At 44.1% G+C, this 26,165-nt stretch overlaps 1 protein-coding gene across 1 annotated transcript in view; it reads right to left on the minus strand.

The window, feature by feature from the left end:
- Positions 1-5,555: 5,555 nt before the first annotated feature.
- The window catches only part of COL22A1 (collagen type XXII alpha 1 chain), a 244,421-nt gene continuing 223,811 nt past the window's right edge, over positions 5,556-26,165 (minus strand). The window contains exons 51-65 of the mRNA XM_026843424.1: positions 25,863-25,916; positions 24,993-25,046; positions 23,866-23,919; positions 23,222-23,266; positions 19,980-20,033; positions 18,956-19,009; positions 16,958-17,011; positions 13,950-14,021; positions 12,160-12,195; positions 11,846-11,890; positions 11,365-11,544; positions 9,177-9,243; positions 7,614-7,796; positions 7,169-7,246; positions 5,556-6,223 (exon numbers count right to left, since the gene is read on the minus strand). Coding sequence (XP_026699225.1) covers positions 6,036-6,223; positions 7,169-7,246; positions 7,614-7,796; positions 9,177-9,243; positions 11,365-11,544; positions 11,846-11,890; positions 12,160-12,195; positions 13,950-14,021; positions 16,958-17,011; positions 18,956-19,009; positions 19,980-20,033; positions 23,222-23,266; positions 23,866-23,919; positions 24,993-25,046; positions 25,863-25,916 — 1,218 coding nt within the window. The 3' untranslated portion in view covers positions 5,556-6,035. The remainder of the gene's footprint in view (positions 6,224-7,168; positions 7,247-7,613; positions 7,797-9,176; positions 9,244-11,364; positions 11,545-11,845; positions 11,891-12,159; positions 12,196-13,949; positions 14,022-16,957; positions 17,012-18,955; positions 19,010-19,979; positions 20,034-23,221; positions 23,267-23,865; positions 23,920-24,992; positions 25,047-25,862; positions 25,917-26,165) is intronic.

Raw genomic sequence — 26,165 nt, forward strand, 5'->3', positions numbered from 1 at the left:
TTTGTAAAGCAACTCTGAAAACCAGTCTCCCGTTCATCATGTCTTCATGCTTTTCCAATCAGTTTTTTTCCATTTCACAAGTCAGTGGGCCAAAATATATGTTGTGACTTCCAGGTTTAATCCAGACTGATGAAGATAAACAGGCTTTATTTTCTTAATTCAACTACACCATTTACAAAGGTGTTGAAAGGACAGTCCAGACTCTGATGGACCCTTATCACCCTGAGGACTTCAGAGAGGTGCTGAAATTTGGATGCAGGAGGCAATTGGGTGGCTGATGCAGAGACTCTTCCCCCAGCAGCTCTGGATCTGCAGACAGAAGCAAGGAGGACTCCTCATGGTCTCTGATGGATGCTTACCCCTAAGCAGGGCTGCGTATCGGGGCCAGAGCCTGCCTTCACGCCCAGGCTGGTTTTGTCCCTGTGCTGCTCTTCCTCCCCAAGCCATGCAGCAGCAGCCTTAACCCTCAGCAGCACTGGACTCCAGTTCACAGAGGCTGAAAGGTGGTAGTGTCAGGTTTTCTTAGTCTATGTCATTACTGTTGAGTTACTGCAGTAATTCTAAGAAAATTTTCTTGTTATTCCCTGGCACAAGGACTGTACAGGAACATGAGTCAGTAATGGTAGAAGGTGAAGACAGCTACCAGATCTGTTATCCATGAAGACCTAGTTAAGCCCAGAGTGCTTCAGCTGACTACTTCAGGATGATCTGAATCGCTCTCCAGGCTCCACAGGTCACACTGGAGCCACCAAAGTGCACGTGCCACAGTTTGACTCTGAATCCCACTGTGAGAGACTGAGCATGGGATTCCGGTACCCAGACATTAGCATCTTACATCATCTGGGAAGACTCCCATAGGTCCTACATCTTATCTGCCAGTTCCTTGTCAGTGTCTCTGGCACTCAAAACATTGTTGGATGGTGATATTCAGCCATGCCTAGGCAGCAAGTCCTGATCCAGAGACTGCCAAAATGCAATCGATAGCAAGGCAGAGCTTGGCCAACTTCCATATTAAAAGATTAAGACATCAGTAAGCTCTATTTTTGTAAATAGATTTAATTATTACTTTTTTTAAATTGCCCAGAATATAGAAGCTGTGCTCATCTCCCAGCCAGTTATGTGATCAGAGCAGAGAGCTTGGGTTTAGCTGCTACAGCATTTTCATTTTCTATCTGGAAAAAACCACACACATTTGATTGAGTCTTGAACAGAGTAGCCTTGCTGTGATTACACATCTCTAATTAAACATGTAAAGCAGAGCACCTTTACAGAGTTTGATTATTCCATATTAAAAACAAGAGGTGGGAAAAGGCCCGCTCAGAAAAACAGCATCACAAGACTGCACTGAGAAGAGCCACTCACAAGTGGCAAAGAAGGGAAATAATCCATTCCCTGCTACAGCTTCCAAGAAGCAGCTAATTCAAAATTAAATCTGTTTAGAAAAAAAATATAAATTGTTAAATAATTTAACACATAGAAATATTTTCCCCAATCCATCCAGTTGTTTTGTTTTTTAATTTATTTATTTTAAAGGCAAAAATTTTAATGTAATAATGGTCTGTTTGCTGTAATTGCAATAATTTACATGCTTGATTTAAAACTAAAACAAAAAACAACCCACAGTGGTGCCACGAAACTCAGGTGTTATTAGCACCTTTTGAATATGTAAAAAATACATTGTAAATAATACATTGTCTGGGTCTCTAATGCAATTTTAACAGCATATCCTCTTTTACCACAGGACCAGTCAAAAAAAAAAAAAAAAGCAACAAAAATACCAACGTTTTCCTGGGTTTAAAACTCAGACTCAGTGAACGGACTTTATGGAGATGTACCAACCACTTTGTTGCAGACAGGAACATCGTGATGCAAAAAGCCACAGCCTTCCCTGACTCAGGAGCGGTTAGGGGAGAGGCCGTCAGCACTGCCTCTGCCCTACCTGCACCTCCTGCCTGCCTGCATGGTCACCTTGCAAGATGCTGGACAGATAACACACGTCTGCTTGTCACCTTCCAGCACACACCATCACCTGCTCAGGCACAGAGGCACCTGCCTTTTCTGGAAGGCAGCTTCTGACCATGCCCAGGGCTGTGCTTGCAGGTTCACTGTCTGCCCAGATGGCAGACCTCATTTGGAAAGGAATCTCAGGCCACCTTCCCAAAGACTGCAAATACCCATGAACAGACTGAGGCAAACGCTGTTGCAGCTTCTGGTGACTGAGCTTGCAGGGCAGAAAACCTGCAAATACACTCTCCTTTCTTACATTTTATCACAGGTGACTTTTTAGACATAGTCACATCCAGCTTGCTTCTGTGGCAGCTACAGAAGTCCCTCTGATGACTATACACATAGAAACTGGGTGGCTATAAACACAAGTCTTGATCCGGGCCTGCAGCATGTGTCTCGTGCTGCTCTCACTAGCGACAGATTATGCTTGGTAAATGTCATTTGACTGGCTGGAGAGAAAACAAGATTTAAGAAAAAGCAGGCAAATAGAACCTGCTGAATTGAGGGCACAGAGAGAGTCTGGGGTGTCTCCAGGAACAGACTGAACAGCCAGCCATATGCTAGGGAATATACGAGAGCAAAGGGAATTAGGCTGCATCCCCTTTTCTCGGTGAAGTTGCGGAGCTGTAGTCTGTGCCTAACCCATGTAGCTCTTTTAATTGCTGTTTAAGTCACAGGTGTGTCCCTCATGTTCCTAACACAGACTCTTGGCAATGGCTCCAACAGACATTCAATGAAAAGGATTATCCAAAAAATACCCCTAGACCTCCTTCAACTAGATACCACTGCACCACCTCATCTACTGGGGATTGGACTAGATGAACTTTAAAGGTCCTTTCCAATATTCTATGATTCTCTGATTCCATGATCTCACAGGGGTGAAAGACCCTGAAATTTATTTAACAGAACATCATTATGTATCTGCCCTTCTCATGATGCACCAGAGTGCATTGAAGTCTATGCCACACACGTCACATGCAGAAACATGTGATGAGAGTCTAGAGAGGCTGAGGAGTCACCATCATGACAGGAATTAAATATCACAGAATCACAGAATCAATGAGGTTGGAAAGGACCTTGAAGATCCTCCAGTCCAACCATTCACCTAGCACTGACAGTTCCCAGCTACACCAGATCCCTCAGCGCTATGTCGACATGACTCTTAAACCCCTCCAGGGATGGGGACTCCACCACCTCCCTGGGCAGCCCATTCCAACGCCCAACAGCCCCTTCTGGAAAGAAATGCTTCCTCATATCGAGTCTAAACCTTCTCTGGTGCAACTTGAGGCCATTCCCTCTTGTCCTGTCGCTTATTACTTGGTTAAAGAGACTCATCCCCAGCTCTCTGCACCCTCCTTTCAGGGAGCTGTAGAGGGCGATGAGGTCTCCCCTCAGCCTCCTCTTCTCCAGACTAAACCGCCCCAGTTCCCTCAGCCGCTCCCTGTACGACCTGTGCTCCAGACCCTGCACCAGCTCCGTTGCCCTTCTCTGGACACGCTCGAGTCATTCAATGGCCTTTTTCGGGTGAGGGGCCCAAAACTGAACACAGGAATCGAGAGGCGGCCTCACCAGTGCCGAGCACAGGGCTCAGATCCCTTCCCTGTCCCTGCTGGCCACGCTATTGCTGACACAAGCCAGGATGCCATTGGCCTCCTTGGCCCCCTGGGCACACTGCTGGCTCCTGTTCAGCCGGCTGTCAATCACCCCCCAGGTCCCTCTCTGACTGGCAGCTCTCCAGCCACTCCTCCCCAAGCCTGTAGCGCTGCTGGGGGTTGTTGTGGCCCAAGGGCAGCCCCCGGCATTTGCCCTCAGTGAAACTCCCCCAGTTGGGCTCAGCCCATGGCTCCAGCCTGTCCAGGTCTCTCTGCAGAGCCTCCCTACCCTCGAGCAGAACTTTAATATGGCCTAGTTAACATGTTTGACCTCCATAAAACCTGTTGATTGCCATCACAGTTATACAAAACCATGTCTCATGCCATGTTGAAAGGTATCTATCTCTTGCATAGAAATCATGTTCTGCCTCACCACTGGAAGGATGCAATATCACTCAGCCTGGACTAGGAAAAATGGGGATATTAAATAGAATGTGATCAACATGCTTGCTTGATACCAAAATATAGCAAGCTAACCTAAGATGCAGTACAGTAACAGATATACCCTTGAGAGTTACTTAGAAGTGGTAAGCTTTTCACTTCATGATATTTTCACTTTGAGTGGTCTTTCCATAGCAAGAAACACAGTAAAATCAAATCAAAGAGTTTATTTGCACAGGAAATAGCAAAAATAGCACCACTGAGAGCTACACAGTAAAGACTTTGTTTAACCCTGGCATATGAACATGTTAATTAATTTCATTTTTCAGTAAAACAGAGGCAAATTTTATCTGCTACTGGGTAAGAAAAAGACTCTAAGGCTGGCAAATGGTTATCTCTAGGCTTTAGCGGTGGGGTCTGAAGTGGGGTGGTTAGACACAGCTGTGGCTTATCCTCAGCTTAGCCTGCTTGGAAGCATCATGCCATACGGTGAACGTGCCAGCAGGGCATGGTGCCTCTTTCCTGTCTCCAAAAGACCTGATGAGATTTCCAAACACATTCAGTGCTTAGTGCCTGTGTCAGGTTCATTGCTTCGATCTCTCAGTACAAACTGCTTTGTGCAGAAGAGTTTGGAAAATGCAGCTGCTTTGCTGGCTGGCACATACATCTGAGGCCTTATCACCTCTCAGTTCTGCACTTTTGTGGGTGGGATTGTCTTGGTCAGAGGGATAAACTCATACATGGCCTATTGTGAATGTCTTTTCAGACTCCATCCCCTATTTACTTTCTCTTTGCAGACTCAAGTTGATTTTGGCAATTAGCTGATAAGGGAAAAGGGTCAGTGTCTGACTTTTTGTTTTCACCCTCAAATAATATTTCCTCTGGGTTTCTGAAGACTTCTTTGTTCTGACCCTTGTTCTGACCCTTTCATCAGGGTCATTCATTCAACCCTCTTCTAGACCAGCCTGCGACTTCTCACATACCCTCTAAAACACGACGCTGCCATGTTATAATCGTAGCGGATCATCCAAAATGGTGAAGTTGGGTCACACTTGGCTTGCTGAGATTTTTAATGTCAGGTGATTTTCTATGCTGCTCTGGATGACTTTTGGGTGAAGAGATGGTAGGGAGCTGTGTGTGTGCTGACAATGAAAAGGGTATTTGGCATCCCTGAGCTGACAGAGGAAAGCATCGTGGCTTTTTCGCAGAGGCATCTCCCTGACAGAAGGAAGTTAAGCTCCATCTGGTAGAACCAAACCCTCCAAGTACTGAAGTTCTTGCACAGGCAGCAGTGAGGAGGTTTGGATCATCTCTACAGTCTCTTCAGGCTTTATTGTGAGATCCCACATGGTCCCATAAAAGGTAGCTCCTATAGCATACAGATTTATTTATGGGGAGAAGAACGTTAACTTTAATAGGGAATTTCTGGAAAACACACATTGGCTGCTCATAGCTGTTTGTCCATTGTGAGTTGAACATGCTGGAGACCTCTAGCCCCACTTTGGCATGGCTTTGCCTTCCTCCCCTCCCTGTGGATACAAATAGCACTAACAATCCTGTGATCAGCCTGTGTCTCAGAGTTAATGCCCCGGGCTGCACAGTGCAGGATTTTATTTCAATTTCAAGGGTGAGGGGTAATGCTTTGGAAAAAATTAACCAGATAACAGACAAAAATTTTGGCATCGGAATGGTTTTGCATAAACAGCTACACAATGCATCAATACTGTATGCTCTTGAAAAGAAGAAAAAAAATACTTATTTTTAATGTTGTAATATGCCCTGATGTTAGAGAAAACAAAAACAAATTCACATATCACATCAAAGATAATAATAATAATAATAATTATTATAATTCATAAAAATAATCTGACCGACCGGCAGCATTTGTTGGCTTTAGAGGGCCTCCCATGAAAGAAACACAGTTGAAGACATCTGAGAGCTCTGGGCAGGTGTGATTCAAGTTTTAAAAACAAGTCTGGGAACAGTCCCTGCATGCTAGGGCCCTTTGACGTTGGCGGGTCTGGCAGCCAGGCTTGCATAGTAAGCACACTGAGAGGGGTCACACTGTCCGTTGGCTCCCGGAGGTCCCTGTGGACCCGTCTGACCAGGCACACCAGCTTCGCCTGGAGGGCCGGGTGGTCCTGGCATCCCATCTTTGGCATAGCCAGGCTCCCCTGGGAGGCCTAAAATAAAAACAAAATGCTCTCGGTGAGTGACACCCCCAGGGGGTAGTATTCAGCAGTGTAACATCACAGGAGATGGCTCTGCTGCCAAACTGGATGCAATCAGTTTCAACAGATTTGTGTCTGGCTAGCATATACCTACAAGGAGGTGACAAGAGTTTCTCCTCTGAAAGAAGATTTCCACCCCCTACAGCATCCTTGGGCTGTACAACACTGCTATGGCTGCTCTTTATCACCATGTTGAAGTTGTGCAGCTGCACGAGCCAACTAATGGCACATAGCCCTCAGAGAGAGGAGGTGAGGATGGGAAAGCTTCAGGTAAGAGCCAGCTTTGGGAGATAACTCATTCAAACGAAGCATAGTGGGTCCATTGCTATTTTAAGGCAATGCAGGGTCAATATGCCAAATGCAGACCAAGACTTATGAAGGCTTCCCATAGTTTCCCCCCACAACAAAGCAGGGTAAAGGCAAAGCTGATCAATGGCTCCTAATTGCAAATTAGTAACAAAATATATTTTCTGGGGTTTTTTTGTCAGCAAAGGTAAAGCACAAGCTGTATGTCTGAAGCACAGGTGTTGATATGACCTTTCATAGTATCTGAAGCTGCCTGTACCTCTGGGTTCAGCTTGGTCCCAACAAAATTCTGGCAAGGGCAGATAGGATACTTCACAGTGTATCTAGTAATTAAAGCTTCACTTTGGACTAGTCCCAAATGTCAATTAACCTAGATGTGAGAGGGCTCATTATACCTGTCCATCAGGCTGAGGAAACAAAGATGGCTAGATATGATGCTACTGATATATTTATTCCCTTTGGGCCGCTTTCTACAGAAATTGTGTATGCTGTATTTGTGTTATCATGATTGTCTATCTAATATGACTGAGACTTGTGTCCTTGTAGTGGCTCTGAGTGATGTGGTTTGTGGGGTGTTCTGAATAAACACACCTGGAATTCCTGGAGGACCTATTTCCCCTCGCTGGCCAACACCAGTGTCTCCTTTCTCACCCTTTGCTCCTCTTTCTCCTGTAAAGAGGGAAAGAAAAATGATGAACTGATGAGCATGATCTACAGAACTAAAGAATGCTACCATAGGTCTTTCAGCTGCATTGAGGCTAATATATTTACTAAAACCAGTTACTAATTGTGGTCAATCCTCTGAGATGGGACGTTATGTAGGCATGAAGACTCACCCCATTCCAATTCTGCTCAGAGATGGAACACACCAACAATTGCTGGTCACATTTATCACCTCTGGTTCAACAGACCGAGGCTGCTTCTAACACTTTCATTTTGCGGACCACTTAGATGCTACTAACAGGAGAGGTGGACGAAAATGTGTGGTAGACACATCCCTTTACTGGACTGCCCAAACACACAAAGTTTCACTCACCTTTGGGACCAATAGGTCCAGGTGGCCCTTCAGACCCAGTCTGTCCAGGCCGGCCAGGCTCTCCTGGAGGGCCAGTCCTTCCCGGGAGTCCTTCCTTCCCAGGGGGACCAGGAGGTCCTGGTCTGCCGTGGGATGCTTTTACATGTGCAGGCTGTATCTGAGCCAGGAGATAGGCTAACTTTGCTGAGAAGAGAAGGAAATGGGTTTGTTAGACTAGAAGGTCAGTGCTTCAAGAGATGGAGAGACAGAACCAGTGGCCTAGTAAAGTCCAAGTATTGCCAAAGATCAATTTTTCAGGGCCAGCCATTTGTTGTCCCTACGCAATCCTTCCTCATAAGCCATAATGATGACTCTCCAACCCTCTCTAAATTACTTAAACCTAATTTCTCAGCAGCTTTAGACTTTTAAACTTCGTACTTAATCCTAAGCACTTCTCTCATCCTCTGCTTCTTGTCCACCAAGGATTTGAAATATCCCTTCCTTTAGCTGTGCAGCTGGTGGATTTCTGTCAAACTGGAATCATTGCTGCTCTGAAAAAAAAAGCAGCCTTTTCCCACTGCTTCTGCTACACAGAACAAGATGCTACATGGCTGTTCTGTAGGGAGAAAGATTACTTTTCTTGTTCTGGGTTGTTACACACGTGGAGTTAAAGCTAATGGACCCATCTCTGGCTGTGAAGTCAGAAACTGTAACTAAGGCAGCTCCCCGCATCAGCATATTCTCCGATTTCCAAGCAGGCACACTGCTTGCCACTTCCATATTAAGATCCTGAACAGCCTAGAGAGCTCTTAAGACATACTCAGCATCACAAAAACAACCTACAGAATTCTCTTCATTGATTCAAATTCTTGAATGCTTTTAGATTGGCACGGAGTTTGAAGTCTGAGTGTGTAAATCAAATCATTAAACCAAATCACTCCATTGAGCCATGATCTTTAGCATGGAGCAAATTGCCTGCAGCTATGTGTCAGCTGCTCCAAGAGCTGTGTGAGAAGTACTACAGCTCTGCATTTCACTGTAGATTGGGGTCACTAGTGGTCTACAAGTCATGTACTTTCCGAGAAGCAGCAGCCCACAACCACTCCACCCCTTCTCACACTGGTAAGTATCAAATGTCACAGACAGAAATCAGGAACATTTCTTCTCCAGCTGGGACCTCAAAGGAAAGTTCACATCCTACTCTGATTACTTTCTCTTCCAGGGCCCCAAATTAATCTGATTGAATTTCTGTCTTCTCTTGTGCTACCATGTCACCCCAGGTATCTGCAGGAATGAGTCTACAGCAAAGTTATTTTGGTAGCAAAAAGCCATGAGCTTCTTACCACAGGCAATGGCTTTTGGTCGAAGAAGGGAGAAAGACCCTGTGCTGTGGCTGGGATCATCAAGCTTGGGGAATGGTAAAGCTTGCTAAGCACATTTTATTTTACATATTCCTCCTTCCAGGCAGGCTTGTTGCAACATTGCCTTTCATAAGCAGGAGAGTTTCAGGAGCCACCACAGCTATGGGAAGTATTCTTCATACTCTCAGATATATCTTCTGGCTTCCCAGAGCTGATTACTTACCATCTAGTTGCTTGGATAACTCCTCTTGGATGAGCCTTCTCAAAGTCTCTAGAGATGGAGGTTCCCCCTAGAGAGTAATAATCACAGCAATAACAAGGCATAATCACAGACAGGGGATGTGCAAATTAAACCAAAGGGTTTAGTGAGTTGCATTTCATCATCTACAGCATACACAGGGCTGAAAGAAAATGTAAAGGGACTCAAAACATCCACAGTTCCCAACCTGCTGGCCAGCCATGCCCTCAACAATGTAAGCAGGGAGCCTGGTCAAAGGGCAGAGTTGGGACACTGTCCCCATCTCCTTCCTAGGGAAAATCTCCCTCCTATACACTCACAGGAAAAGAAGTAGAAATCAAACCAGAAGAAATCGCTATCCTGGTAGATCATAGCGAAAAGCCTACCTCCTTTTTCAGCATTTCACATGACCCCAGGGTAGTTAAGCTGGGTGTCTAGACTTGCTATAAACACTCATACTGGGTGCATCGCCTGCCAACAGGCCCCATCTCAGTGAACAGAAGCCAGTTTACATATATGATACTCATTCCTCCAAACGAGTAGAAGGTTCTGCCTGATTTCAGGCTGTTGAAGGGAGACAGGGGATGTGGCTGCCCGGCCTTGGTCCCCTACCCAGCCTCCAAGGGACGGTATCTTTCACCCCATCTCTCAGCTCTTTTGTGCGATGTTGCTGTTGAACAGCTGTAACAGCTGTCAAAACTCAAAGCTATGTGAACAACAGTGGATGATGCAACTGAAAAAATGATGAAAGCATTTTTGGCCAGTGGAAGGAGAATTTTTTAGGGTGTCACTTTCCAAAAGAATAAAAAAAGTGGTTGCATAAACTCAAATATACAAAAATGTAGCTGGATTTAAAAAATAAACTTGAACAAGTAAGATCAAATGTTTTCCTATGTAAATCATAAAGTGAAATGTTTCACTTGAAATACACTTTCCATTTTTTTTGGCTAAAATTATTCTTTGAATTTCTGCCTCTTTTGAAAATACTTCTGGTCAGCCTAAAGACTGTGTTCTTTTCTGTATAAGCTATTTGCATGAAAGTGTTGCTTTTCCCTCACACCTTTCCTTTTAATATACAAGGATGTAGTCTATGTTCCCCATGTTTACAAAAACCTCATGAGGTCTTCTGAAGCAGAAGTTACTCTTCATTAAGAAATGCAGGTTTTATTAAATAACTAAGAGACATTACCATTTTAACCAATAACATTGCTGATAAGTACAGAGTTGGTCTATTTGCTGACTTCTTCCCAACACAAATTTTTCATGGGAAAAAGATGTGTTTGTTGGTGACAAAAGAAACAATGTTTTCATTAAGTACTAACCATTTGTGATGGCTCTTAGTGAATATCCCAGTAAGTAAACATGATTGTGGAACACACTTTGAAGGATTGAAAATTATCCTTTCAAGTTTTAACCCTATTAATGTCATTGTCTCCATAATCATCACTGGATTTCATCAAATCTCTATGTTGACAAGACACGCAAAGAAATGCTTTGTCTAAAATTTACTCGGCTTTTAACTCAGAGATTATTTCACTGTTTATTCCTCTCCAAGGTAATCTCAAATTAATCCTTGGGATGAGCATAGCAGCTTCACTAGCGTTGGTAGTTTTTCTACATACATTACCCTCAGGCACTCTAAGTAGTGAGATTGTTTCCCATTAGGGAAAGAAAAAAAAAAAAAAAAAAAAAAGATAAGCAAAAATAGGATTTAATGAATTCTGATGAGCTGACTTCAGGATTTCCAGGAACAGAGCAGTGACCTTTCCGCAGCTCAGCATTTTGTCTCTCGTAACAACCAGCAGCAGAGGAAGGCATAAGACCTCCATATGAAATGCACTGCATTAACACCCTTATAGAAATCAGTTTTTTCACACTCTAGACCATGGCCACAGTCACGTGACCTGATTTTATAAGGTGTTGGGACTTGCCACCCTGGCTATAGTTCTGGATTGTTCAGCTCTCCTGAAGCTCAGTCTAACACCCCAACACTTCCCTGAGATATGCTATATCTCTGCTTTGTATATATTAAGAGATAAACCCAACACTGCCTCCCCATTATAACACACACTTGCTCCGGTTTCAATCAGCCTTACTGTAATCTTAGGTACTTTTCTGGTCACACATTGTGGCAGTAAAAACCCCATACAAAACCCTTCTCTGGCAATCTTACCCTTGGTCCTGGAAATCCTGGCTGACCTGGAGGACCGGGAGGTCCAACTTGCCCAGTGTCTCCTGGGGGTCCGTGGGGACCCATCAGTCCTGGATGGCCTTTATGACCAGGTATCCCAGGATCTCCTGGAGGACCCTTTTCTCCTTGAGGGCCTTTTTCGCCTTTGATGCCAGGCTCTCCCTAAGTGAAAAAAATGACATTACCATCACAAAATAAAAGAGGTAAACTTCTGATTTCCAAGCACAGCAAAACACAAAGAGCTGAGCTGGCAAAGTTACTGAATACAACATCTGGTGCATTACAAATGATCCACAAATTATTACTGACAGAGAAAGATTTAAGAGGGCTGGGAGTGTGGGAAGGATGGCAGATCTCTACAGGCCATGCTTTACTTCTGAATGACCCCTTCCTCAGCCCCTAACTCAAAATATCTCTCTTTATTTCAAAGTAATGAAATAAGCAGTGATATTCTCCATCCTACCCTCTCTCCTTTGGAGCCAATTTCACCTGGTTTTCCTGGTGCACCCTGCAACAAAATAAGGGTGAGCATTAAAGAGCTATCCATAATAACAGCAAATAATAAAGCACATGCCTTTGCAGTGATTCTTGTGACCTGGGAAAAATTTATTCCCCTGTCAGTCCCACAGATTCCTGAGAGCTCTCTGTTTGCTCTCAAACACTGAACAATTCCAGAAAAAAAAAAAAAAATCAATTTGTTGCAACCCAGGTAGCATCCTTGATGTTTTCTTCCAGAGACACCAGCCCTACTTTGAAACAACTGGGAATTTAACTTACCCCTTTTCCGGGAGGACCTTTCTCTCCTGGTTCTCCCTGAGAGATACAGAGAGTGGATTTAGCACTGCATTGCAAGGAATTGGAAGACCCTACCTAATAGCCACAAGTCTTGCTTTCTGTTCAGAGCCCACATTTTCCGCTACACAGCAGTGGGTTTGGATGATTTATCCTTATAATACTGCTATGGGTCAGTCCTGGGAAGACACATCCTACTATTTAGAAAGCATTTTTAGTAAAGCAACATACGATGTAAATGTAAATAACAGGAAGTAATTTCTAACAAACGAGCTGAGGCAGGACAGATGTTTCACTGAAAGGGTGTTCCTGCTTTCAATGTATTTTATTCCTTTTTCTTACAGACATTTCACAAAGCTTTGTACACTTGGGCTGGTTTAGCTACAACAGTGTCAATGTTATACCCATAATGGTCTAAAGTTATAAGTGATTTTTTTAAGTAGAGGTACCATCTTGTATTACACCAGCTGAGATAATGGATACAGAGCCACTGATAAAGGAAGTTGGAGCCTGAAAGGTTGCCTTGTATTTCAGAAATACACTAAATAAGCTCAATTTGAACAAGCACCCTATTAGGATCTTTTTTTCTATACTCTAATGTGATAATTAGGCAATACAGTTTTGCATTTTAGCATTTCAGTGAAAAAAAATGTCACTGCAGTTCTCAAATGCACTGATAAAGCAAAACAAAATTAAACTAGTTATTGCTAAAATTCTGCTCACTTTCCCATGTCATGAATGGAAAGATTAATCTTTATAGTCCATTTACAATCCATACACATGATTGTATCTATAATGTGTGCATGTAGGTGATATATTTCCCATAACCTGGAATCACATGTAACATTTTCGCCAGTTCTTAGCATCTATACATGTATGCATAAGTAATGTAACTAATCACAGGTGTGTGATTACTTCAGCTCCAAATTAGGCAGCATCAGACTCACTCAAGTATTCCTTAGGGCCACTTCAGTTTTAAATGGCCATCACGTTTGCTGATTTAAATTAGTTTTCCAGATGATAAATATTTCTTTTTCCTTTTCTCATCATGAAACTCCCTTTCCAATCATTAAAAAAAAAAAAAATAATAAAAATCATACTGTGGAAGCTTCAGCTCTCCTACATCCACATGAAAAACTTTAAAATCTCATTTTAACTCACAACAGAGCTAGAAACAAAAATATTTACCTAACATTCACCTTTTCCATTCTCCCAGTGGAATGTAATATGTTTTACTCATCTTGGAAGAGCTAAAGATACTGGATTTCAACACTGTGATAGTTTCATACATGTAGTTAGTATTTCAGATCACTCCGGGAGATATATGAATGTTTTAATTGTGATGTACCTCTGTTATTGGTAACAAAGTAATTTTCCTTGGAACAGCAAATATCAGAAATAGCTATATCATTATCAGCTCTTAAAAATTCCCTGCTTATCTCTTCTGCGGTTCATACAGAGATATACTCTGAGAACTTAAATATCCCATACCCATGCTAAGAAGACTATTGAACCAGTCCAATTAATGAACTCATCATCAGGGCTGACTGACAGGTACCAGCTCAGCAAATGGGATGATGGATGTTTGTCCATAGAAAAAATGTTCTTTTTGCAGTACAGTTTCCTTTGGAAGGAAAAGTGTATGGCTTCTGGATCTGTCAGATGTCCTACTTATATTCTTTTACCTAATTAAAGATGACTGTGTCCTATCTTCTTCAGTCCAACATTTAAAAGCAGGTAACTAGTGGGTCTAATCCATCCCCAGACATACTTACAGGTGGTCCTCGGGGTCCAATGAAGCCAGGGAGTCCTGGGCTGCCATTTTCTCCTTTATTCCCTTTAGGACCCTTAGGACAGAAATGAGATAGACACTAGCAGCCCCTTCTCCAACAACTCTTTTCCAGAGCATGCATTTACAGAATGATAGAATCAATTAGGTTGGAAAGGACTTGTTTGAAGATCATCCAGTCCAACCCTTAATCTACCACTGACAGTTCCCAACTCCACCAGATCCCTCAGCGCTATGTCGACCCGACTCTTGAACACCTCCAGGGATGGGGACTCCACCACCTCCCTGGGCAGCCCATTCCAACGCCCAACAACCCCTTCTGGAAAGAAATGCTTCCAAATAGCCAGTCTAACCCTTCCATGGCGCAACTTCAGGCCATTACCTCTTGTCCTACCACTTATTACTTGGTTAAAGAGACTCGTCCCCCCTCTCTGCACCCTCCTTTCAGGGAGCTGTAGAGGGCGATGAGGTCTCCCCTCAGCCTCCTCTTCCCCAGATTAAACTCCCCCAGTTCCCTCAGCCGCTCCTCGTAGGACAAATCTATATTTACAGATACATTGGAACTGGGAAGTTTCACTGTAGCAGCAGGACTCCCAAAACTGACAAGGAAAGGAAGAACATAGTAATTTAGACAAGGAGATTGCAAACACCATGTTTGCATTATTAATAAGTTGTGTGGGGTCCCCGTGAAAAGATGAAAAGGAAGTGACAATTATGGAAGTGACAGGAGGTATGTTCAGTGGCTATTCTGGCACTGCATGGTTTATAAGGTGGTGTTGCAGAGTGGAAATGCTGTGAAGTGCAACGACAAGGAAACAGTGCAGGCGGTCATACTGCTCAAAGCTGAGAATACTATCAACAGACAGCTACTGAATTGCTCTTTTGCCTTTATTTCCTGATTCAATTTAAAAAATGTCTGCCTTTTACTTATCTCTTGTGATACTCTGCCAGACTATCCCTTCTTCTTACAGATCAGGGCAGCTTAAATGGCAATTCATGATACAGTGTCATTTCACGTACACTTCTGATATTTTTTTTTACTCTTATTTTAACCTTCTCTTTCACAACTTTGTCCCCTACCTTCTAAGTAAGAACATATGCCTTTTTCTTGTTAGAGTAAACTCATCTTCGTTTTAAGCCCGTTTTGTGTAAGGTGAGCACCAATGAACCTGACAGGCACAAAACACATGGCATCGGGGTGTGCAGTCAGCTCCGGAGATTTCAGGGGCTGGACTGAACTGCTGTTTGAAAGCTTAAACATAAGCCCTGTGAATTGGGATGGGCACTGTCAAACAGCAGATGCAAAAGGAGAAGCCTTCTGGCAGGTTTTACCTTGTGTAAAAGTTAGCAATGGTTAAGGTGGAAAATAAACCCTTATTGCCATGATAACTTTTCTTGCTTCTCCTTTTTTCAAAATGGAAATATATTAGCTTGTCACACTACATTGTGAAGGAAATTATTGCATTTCCAGACAAGGTTGGAAATAAATGGATTCGTGTACAGCACAAGGAAATACTTCCCATAATAAACTTTATGAAAGGAGAAGGATTCATTTTAATGACAGAGAAGGATTCTGATGAAATGACTGTTCTGCTGACCAACACTGTCTCATTGTTTCCCCTTTCTCATCCATCTGACTTTATCCTTTTTCAATCTCTTATGTTATTTTTGGACTTTAAATCCTCTGGAGCAGAGACTGCTGTAGTTCTCTGTTCGTGAAGGAAGCTGCGTGGTGTGTCCCCAGGTCACCAGCTGACTGTTTAGGTAATGTGAGAACACAATGATGATTAAAAAATAACCCACATTTGGCACTCACAGAGTATCCTAAAGCCACAGTGGCCTGATGAATACGGAGAAAGCCAAAAAAGCAGTAACAGGAATTGGGAACAGGGGTGGGTGTGATGAGAAGAAGAAATGAAGGTTGAAAAGCCAACAGCAGGGATCCACGAGATAAGAAGCAATGGCAGTAGTCCCAGGAATGTAAGAATTCATGTCAAGAAGAAAAAAGCTGTAGCACTTATTCTTGACTGCAGAAAGGCTGTGGGGACTGCACCACCCCTGCCCCACTTGTAATCTGAGAGTTATCACCTCCCCATGCAGAAAAGTGTGGCTTGGACCATTCAGGAGGAGACATCCCCGCAGCAAAGCAATACATGCTCGGGGCACAAATCTGTGGAGAGGCTGAGGTTCCTTTATGGCATTGCAAGGGCCATAAAGAAGAGTGAAGTCATGCTGCAATTTTTCAGATTTCTCCCGCTATGCTTTTGTTTCTATCTGAATCTTACAGCCCAGCAAGCTGTAATGTCTAGCTGGACAAAGAGAGGGAAGAGCCCTGCATTGCAATAGATGCTACTGGAAACAAAGGTACATGGATTTGCTGAACACTGAGCGATTTTCAGGAACAGAACAGAGGAGAAAAAAAAAAGAAAAAAGAAAAAACAACCAACAACTCCTCACTGTCCTCCTTACAGCTCTTCATTACCATGCTGTTCTTCCATACAGGAGGGCCCCAGGGGGTTTTCATTCTGCTTCCTGATCTTGGTTTACTGCCCACTGTCTGCTCTCTCCCCAAGTGCCTGGGGAGGATTTTTCTGCTGCTGCTGTTCCTCAATGGCAGTCTGCCAACTCCCCGAGGCCCTCCCCTTGTGACAACTCTCTGTTGGCTGCACAGTCTCTGCCTGGCAAAATTAAATATACTGGTGAAGATGAGGCATGCCAATCTTTTTTTCATACCAGGTAATCAATCATTTCCTTTTTCTGTGAACGCTTAACTTTTGCTGGGAAAAATTATGACCCAGCTAGCAGCTCAATTGCAGGAACTTAGCCAACGCCTCCAATGTTGGGCCAGCCAGTGATTTTCATATCAGCAGTCTTCAGCCACTGCAACTTCAGGGATGGTAAGCAGTTACACATAATCCACTCCATCTCCACTTCATCAGTCACCTCTCCTTGACTTGACTGCTTGCTGCATGAGTTTCCCTTTGTGGTACTTACTGGGTTACCTGCTGGGCCGGGTTCTCCTGGAGATCCAGGCGATCCATTCTTACCCTATGTCAAAAGGAGAAAGGTTAGTGAAGTAATGCATACTACAATTAAAAATGTCCACCTACTGCTACACCAGCAGGGATTCCTTTAGCACTGTCCAAACTCCTCTCTTGGCAGACTGCAGAGTAGGGATCTCTTATTCCCGACTGACCCCATAACTTCTGCATCCCTGATTGCATGGCTGACCCCATCTCAGGACAAAAACTGAGAGATGTGGACCCACATCCCCTAGTCTGAAGATGACCAAACCAGCACTCCTTGTCCTTCACCTTTTCCTCACCCTTATCCACATCATATGGAGCATCCTCCGGGATGGATGGAGCCACCTACTATGGCTGCTCCAAGTCACTAGTGGTAAGAGAAGCCCCTTTAGTCCATGTTTGAAGCACCTCTTGGCAAGTCAGTGATCAATGTTAGAGTGCTCTGCATTAGCTGACAAGATATTGCCAGATCCCTCCCAACCTTCCTTTGTTAGAAAACTCCCGCTCTCTGCTGACTGAAGTAGGTCCTGCAAATTACTGCCTACCTACCATCTTCTTCTCAGGGCTATCATCTGAATCAGGGTCTAGAGGCCAGGCATCTACTTTTTAATCTCTCAGACTTCCCCTTTCTGGGCAATGGAGAGAAACATTTGTTCTAAAGTCTTGAGGCATTTAATACTTCCCTGAAACCAAATGAGCCAAATCATCCTGTAGAAGGAGCTGTTTCCTACCATTCCTTATCAAAGTAGATGATCTGACTACCTACACTGACTGAAGTTTGGTGAGATGAAATTCTGCACCCTGCTTCTCTTTCACCTCAACACTCCATGCAGAGATGTTTTTTCCTGCGTTGGAGCTGATCATAAAGACCAGCCCTTTTACTGGCAATATTCACGCCTCATGCGCCTTATTAGAGAAGAAACAAAGCAGAAGAACAAGAGAAACTGATGTTTTGCCCTACAACATACAAACCCCCAAGTATCTCTTCTCCAAATAACAGTATGTCCTGGAGTTATGATAATTTCTGATTCCTCATATATTTCTATTAATTTCTAGTGTTGTGCAGGGGCATGACACGTTAGCGAGTGATGCCAGCATTACAGGAATAATGAGATAAATTACAAGGCAAACACAGCAGCTCTCCATATGTTGCTGCAGACTAATTTAAACCCCTACCCTCCCAGCTCAGAGGGACCTGCTGCCCCAGCTCCTGGCTTTGCTGGCTGAATCAGCATTTTGCTCTGATTATGGAACATGTTGCAGAATCTGTTTCACTAGCAGGTCTTCTGAGAAGGAAAAGAAATCATTCATTGCAACATATTAAAAATGTGCCTAGGTTCAGCAACAGAGATCTGCATTAAAACTGGGAAAAGGTTGATTTTTAAAAGAATTGAAAAACCCAGGCAATTAACAAAAAGTAATTACTCAGCCATCCCAAATAACACTTTCTGAAATGTCAACTAAATAGCCATTTCTCCTCTGAAATTGTAATATAACTCTACAGGTGTTAAATTAAAACTTTTTCTAAAATAATACTTTAAAAATAAATAAATTACAGAGAGCATGACAAAAATGAATCGTATCACAACTGGACCCCACATATCTCAAACTGGGCACCTGCAATTATTGTCTACTTTCGAAAACTAAGGCCGCGTGAGAAGCGAGTGAGATGCCAGAAGTAGGACTGGCATATGAGCACCTCTGACACTGTGGTGCTGGTTGAATTGATTAAACTGTTCCTCCCACCAAGTCAGCCACCATTACTTCATTGCACTACTATAAGTCTTCATCAGTTTCTAGCAATATCATTCTGATTTGTCTTTCTCAAAATAGTCAAAGTGTTTTAATCAAACATCACCTGAATCTTGCTTAAGACTCTTCTTCCAAACCAGAGTTCTGGACTGCAGGATATTCCCACTATACACAATGTACCTCCAGAAATGGCTTGTCAGGACAGAAAACTCACCGGCAGCCCTCGGAGTCCTCGAGGGCCCTGTGGTCCTATGGGACCAGTATCACCCTGAAATGAAGAAAAGTTTTCTGGTGAGTGATACAGGGCAAGTCAAACAAGCATTTTAAAATGTTCCTACTAAACTACACTGGTCACATATTAGGGGGAAACAGCATTAAAGAAGTACATTTGAGGAAACCCAGCCTTCTGAAGCTGGTTACAGGCAGAAATCATTACTATCAGGTTGTCTTAAAGCTGGAATTCTCAGGGACAGATATTCCTTAGTATTTCTCAAGAACTGACTACTTTGTTCTCTCTTGAGGGAGGCTTAAGACCTGCTTCTGTCTTCTCTGAGGGGTTCCCTTAGGTCTGTCTTCCATTTTACTTTGTAGGGCACCATTTAAAGCACAGCGGTTTTCCAGTGATAAAAGGGGGTGCAAATGAGAAGCCACTTCCCCCGGTCCCATGGCAATGGCACATCAGCTGCTTGCTCTGTTGCTCAGCGTCTGCTGCAGGATCCCACGTCAGCTGCACTCTCCCAGGACTTTGTTATGTGACTGCATTTGACACTAATAATGTCAGAGGATCTGTTTCTACCATCTCTCTTTCCCCTGAGCAGCAGCGTCTTATTCCATAGGTATTTCACTGATTTCAGTGGAGCTACGCAGGCAGTAAGGTACAGCTTTTGCAGGAGAAGTGTGACAGAACCTGGCCCAGTGGGACCTGCAGAATGAAGCACCGCTCGGAGAGGGGTGGCAGAAAGCAGGTTCCTGGCTATGCAGGATTCAAATAATGCAGCTTTCTCTGCTTTTCCAAAGATATAGTTGACATTTAAGCATCAGCAGCTGAGCAGTGACAACAGTCCTCAAATTCCTTGTTACCCAAATGATCTTTGCACAAATCATTCCCAGTGCACCGCTGCAGTAATTCACCCTTTACTGGAGTTTCTGCAACTGTTTTAGGTCAGGGTCACTGTGAATTAAAATCTTCATTTGTCAGGGAGAAGGAGATTAGTTTCTGCTCACAACGGTACACTTACATCCTTCCCTGGTGGCCCCTCACGACCAGCAGGACCTGTCACACCTGGCTCCCCCTGCAATTCAGCAAAAAAGGAAAGCAGAATCAGATCAAGGTCAAAGACAGAGCAGGAAGACCACTGTACGTGGCATGGGGTTTCTGCAACACTGGACTGAGCTCAGTGAAAACTTTTTCAAAGCCAGCAAGAGTCTCATTCATCATATGTGGCATGCAGCTTGTAATAATAACTCAGAAGTGTCTTCTATAAGCGATGCACAAGGCAACGCACTGCTTTCCAGCAGAATATTTGCTACTGCTAGTGCACTCACTGAAAACCACCAACCTATTCCTGACACAGAAACTACCGTAATGAGGAAGAGATTAAGAATTCCAGCACTGGATTTTTCAGCTAAGCTCCTGCAAGGAGACCATTTTATTTCTCTGTAAAAAGCCAGAATTAGGCAGAAGGATATTCAGTTTTGTATTCCACTTCCTACACTAGGAAGCTTTTTGTACTGTATTCCTCAGAAAACAGAGGAGACTAACTTTTCGTGTAGGACTTCTGTTCTTTTTTTTATGATCCACAGGCAGGTAAGTCAAAGGGCTAGAGACGTTTTCTATTCTTATTTCTGTAAGATTTGTTCTAGAAATTATTTTGCATTTCTTAGGCATTTTTTAGAGGAGAGATGATACTTGTCTAACAAATGCAGTAGGATTCCTCACCTTATATGTCACCATTCATACCATAGGGATGTGGTACAGAGGAATCCTTGAAACTTCATATAATCACAGAGTCGTCTAGGTTGGAAAAGACCTTGAAGATCACCCAGTCCAACCATTAACCTCACACTGACAGTTCCCAACTCCACCAGATCCCTCAGCGCTATGTTGACATGACTCTTAAACCCCTCCAGGGATGGGGACTCCACCACCTCCCTGGGAAGCCCATTCCAACGCCCAACAACCCCTTCTGCAAAGAAAAACTTCCTCAGATCGAGTCTAAACCTTCCCTGGCACAACTTGAGGCCATTCCCTCTTGTCCTGTCGCTTATTACTTGGTTCAAGAGGCTCATCCCCAGCTCTCTGCACCCTCCTGTCAGGGAGCTGTAGAGGGAGATGAGCCTCCCCTCAGCCTCCTCTTCTCCAGACTAAACCCCCCCAGTTCCCTCAGCCACTCCCCGTACGACCTGTGCTCCAGACCCTGCCCCAGCTCCGTTGCCCTTCTCTGGACACGCTCGAGTCATTCAATGGCCTTTTTGGGGTCAGGGGCCCAAAACTGAACCCAGGAATCGAGGGGCGGCCTCACCAGTGCCGAGCACAGGGCTCAGATCCCTTCCCTGTCCCTGCTGGCCACACCAGTGCTGACACAAGCCAGGATGCCATTGGCCTTCTTGGCCCCCTGGGCACACTGCTGGCTCCTGTTCAGCCGGCTGTCAATCACCCCCCAGGTCCCTCTCTGACTGGCAGCTCTCCAGCCACTCCTCCCCAAGCCTGTAGCGCTGCTGGGGGTTGTTGTGGCCCAAGGGCAGCCCCCGGCATTTGCCCTCAGTGAAACTCCCCCAGTTGGGCTCAGCCCATGGCTCCAGCCTGTCCAGGTCTCTCTGCAGCCTCCCTGCCCTCGAGCAGATCAACACTCCCACCCAACTGGGTGTCATCTGCAAACTGACTGAGGGTGCCCTCGATCCTCTCGTCTAGATCATCCATAAAGATGTTAAACAGGAGTGGCCCCAACACCCAGCCCGGCCTCCAACTGGATTTAACTCCATTCACCACAACTCTCTGGGCCCGGCCATCCAGACAGTTTTTTACCCAGCGAAGCGTGTGCCCATCCAAGTCATGAGCAGCCAGTTTCACCAGGAGAATGCTGTGGGAAACGGTGTCAAATACCTTACTAAAGTCAAGGTAAACAACATCCACAGCCTTTCCCTCATCCAATAAGCAGGTCGCCCTGTTGTAGTAGGAGATCAGGTTTGTCAGGCAGGACCTGCCTTTCATAAACCCAAGCTGACTGGGCCTGATCACCTGGTTGTCCATGATATGACTTTTAATGGCACTCGAGATGACCTGTTCCATGACCTCCCCTGGCTCCGAGGTCAGACTGACACATCTATAGTTTCCTGGATCATCCTTTCTGCCTTTCTTGTAGATGGGTGTCACATTTGCCACCCTCCAGTCCAATGGGACCTCCCCAGTTAGCCATGACTTCAGGTAAATCATGGAAAGGGGCTTGGCGAGCACACCTGCCAACTCTTTGCCTCACCCTTGGGTGTAACCCATCTGGTCCCACAGACTTGTGTGCATCCAAGTGCACCCAAGTGACCCCAGTCTGCTTCCCCTCCCCATCTCCCAGCTCATGAGGCTGGGTGTCCAGGGAACAGGCAGTTCCTCTGCTAAAGAGTGAGGCAAAGTAGGTGTTGAGCACCTCAGCCTTTTCCTCATCCTTAGTTACCATGTTTCCCTCTGCATCTACTGACAGAGGGAGATTTTCCATAATTCTCCTTTTGCTGTTAATGAATTTATAGAAACATTTTTTATTACCCTTAACAGCTGTGGCCAATTTAAGCTCTAGCTGTGCTTTGGCTCTCCTAATATTCTCCCTGCATAACTTCACTACATGTTTATAGTTTTCATGAGAGACCTGGCCCCTCTTCCAAAGGCGATAGATTCTCCTTTTGTTATTGAGATCCAGCCAAATGTCCCTGTTTAGCCAGGCCGGTCTCCTTCCCCTCCTGCTTGTTTTTCAGCACACAGGAACAGCCGCTCCTATGCCTTTCAGACTTTGCTCTTGAAGTATGTCCAGCCTTCCTGGACTCCCGTATCCTTCAAGGCAGCCACCCAAGGGATTATGTTAATCAGTCTTTTGAACAGGTCTTTTGAACAGATTAGCCCTCCAGAAGTCTAAGGTGGCAGTTTTACTAACCCCTCTCTTTGTTTCTCCAAGGATCAAAAACTCAATCATCTCATGACAGCCTCCAAGCTTTACTTCCTCCACAAGCTCTTCCTCACAAAGGGCTATCTCAAAGCGAGTATCAGAGGACTCAGCTCTACCAGCTGCCTCACCTTACCTGGAATCAGAACTTCAGCAGAGGGAACAAAGACAGCTCCTGTGGTTTTATGGCATGGCTCTGGCCCATGGAATTGTAGTTGAAAACAGCCACGTTAAAACCAGACCTGTCATCATTTTTACCTATTGCTTCAGAAAGATCAACTTCGATTCACACAATCTTTCTCCAAAGGGTCGTGCATGAGGTACACATTACTTACTCGAGGACCTGGGGGACCTGTGTCGCCTCTTTGTCCTTTGAAACCCTACAAAAGAATTAAATAAATAATTATCCATTACCCTGACGCATGAAACACTAAGGAAACTCCGGCTTGAATGTTTACTTAATAACCTTCACAATTTTGCTTATGATTACTGGGGACTGGTCAGTATGGAGCTGCCATGTCCCTGGGAGTGATTAGGAAGGCCCATGTCACAGGAAGAGCTTTCCATTGCTCCTTAAGCTGCAAGACCAAGATTGTAGTATGTGTGTTCCTGGTGTGACCACCCAATAAGTTATTTAGTCCTAAATTTCACTGTTCCCATCCTTTAAGAGGACATGTAACAGAACACATGTGCTATAGCTGTGATTATGCCTTCTGCTAAAAGGGGTGACATAAGGTTATTGTGCTTTAGCATCTAGATAAGGTTCCTACTCTTCTCCGAGCATGAAGCATTTGGAAATGCCCGTGTTTGAATTCTGTTGACTATTTATTTATTTAGTCACAATGCCATGACAATCCTCAGACAGGCCAGCACTTTGGTTATGTGTTTGCACCAGCAAAGGACTTCACCTGCTGAACAAAAGCTTCCCAACTACAGTACAGAAGAGTGACTGGATTGAACCCTTCAGAGCAGCACCTACCGGTAAGCCTCTGGCACCCTCCTGGCCTGGGAGCCCTGGTTCTCCAGGCTTTCCCTATGGGAAACAATCATGTACATGTTAGTGAGAGTCTCGGGTCAATCCCTCTGCTGTTGAAACCTTCCCACTCTTCTCCCTTATATGTAACAGCACTGAGAACTCTGATTGCCCAGGGTTTCTCCAGGAATGCTGGAGTTTAAGCATGCAAGGAGGACAGGAGTGACCATACATACCCCCACCTGCACTGTCATGAATGCAGCCTTTGAGGTCCAAAGGCAGCTTACACCTCCAGACTGCTGCATCTTTACAGTACTTTAATGTCAGAGGGGTATGGAGAGGTAATGCACAGAACTGCACCAGTACCTACTCAGAACGTACAGAATCAGTACCTGTACATAGAAGCCAGGTGTTTTGATGCAAGCACACAAGTGTCTGCAGCTGCGGTAACAAGTGCTGCTCCGCATACCAGTTGCCCTAATGACCGGGAACTTGGGTCTTCCCAGAACCACTAAGTCCCATTTGACAAGTCACAGAAAAAGCATGGCAATGCCAGATACTGGAAGCACATTCTTTATATAAAAAACACAGTTGCAAGGAATAACATTCACTGTCCAGTTTATTAACATTTCCTTTTGGCTGACAACTTCACGGCTCAGATTTATCCCCTCAGTAAATGCAAGTATAGTTTAAGAAGCAAAAATAAAATTTAAAACTTCAAATCCTGGACAACAGAACTATCACAGAGCAATCTAGAAGAGGCTTCTTTAAAGACACCTCCTCTAAACTTTTAATGCCCCATAATCTTCTACCTAAAAAAAATGGATCACTAGGTTTAATGTTACAAGACAACCTTCTTTCTCTGCAATATTTACGGTAGTTGTAAAAAGTGGAATCACTAAGTTTTAGTTTATTTATGGTAGCTGTAAATGTAAAAGGAGCCAGTTTCTTTTCAAGATTGCTAGTGTGTGACTCATAAATTGCTCAAGACAATATAGTCCTTCTGGTGTTAAAAGAAGATGTGCAAACAGGCTCCCCTCCCCCCCTAAAGAGTCCACAGATAGGCAGCTCCAAAAATAATAACTGGATGTAGGCTCTGATTGCCTTAGCAAACCACTTTTAAATTACATTACCGGTTCCCCAAGAGATCCTGGCTTGCCATCCTTGCCATCATTCCCAGCAATGCCCTGTAAATGAAATGCAAAACAAGGTATAAGGAAGAAGTCAATATGGAAGATTGCTGTGGGTTTTGTCAGGGTGAGTTTCCCAGTGACAGCTCTGCTTCATCATGGCATACTTAAATTTGCCTAACCCTCCAAAACTACCCTATTTCTATAGCTCGACCATAAACTTCTCCTTGCCACACCACTGCAACAGCATAAACCATTTCCCTTTCTAATATGACAAGTCTAAGGGGTTTCCTCCTTTTCAGCAAGGTGAGCACTCCAACAATCTTAAATCAGGATTCTAAAACCAGCTGTTATAAATCATTATAATACCATTATCTTCATTCAGCTAGGCTACTTTACACTAGAAATAGCTCTGGCCCTATCCCTAAGACAGATGAGAAAAACCCAAAATGTACTAATACATTTTCTAGAAGAGTATGCCCAAGATGAACTTGAGTCAGTGCAAAAGAAATAGTTCGACTGTGGATTCAGATAAAGACCGTATTCCAGTCTATGAATTTTTGTGCCCATACACTGGAGTTATTAGCTGATTTTTGTGCTCTGCATTAAATTATTTCTTCCAATGAGAAGGCAGATGAGGAGCAGACTCAATTCATATGGCAATTAACATTTAGCTTTAAAACGATCAAATGCAGCATGCACACTCTCCTGGAGCAAGGACATAGCATCAAGATGACAGATACCATTACAGATCATGCATAGCTTTCAACGCACCTCAAAAATATCACCTCTGTGATACCTATGTGATACCTAAACCTACGTGTTTATGAACAGTTTAATGTATTGAATTAGAAGGAGCTGAATTGCACTCACTGGAAGTCCAGGCAGCCCTGGTGGGCCCTGTGGGCCTGGAGGGCCATCTTTACCCTGGAAAGAAAGCAGAAACACTGCAGGTCAGACAAGCTCTTCAGATGCTTCTACCAGATGAAAGCAAATGTAGAGTTTGACAAGGTACAACTGTGAGAAGCTGGTCTTGTCGCCAATGTCACATAGTATACAAGGTTTCCTTGAATTCCTTCTAGATTAAACTGGAGGGTTTTCTTTTCAAATAAAACATCCAGTGTTAGTTATAAGTTACTACAGATGGAGAAACCACTGAAATCACTGGTAATCTTT

The sequence above is a fragment of the Athene cunicularia genome (genome assembly GCF_003259725.1).
Source record: "Athene cunicularia isolate RWA chromosome 2 unlocalized genomic scaffold, athCun1 chr2_part1, whole genome shotgun sequence".
In the NCBI taxonomy this organism is placed as follows: domain Eukaryota; kingdom Metazoa; phylum Chordata; class Aves; order Strigiformes; family Strigidae; genus Athene; species Athene cunicularia.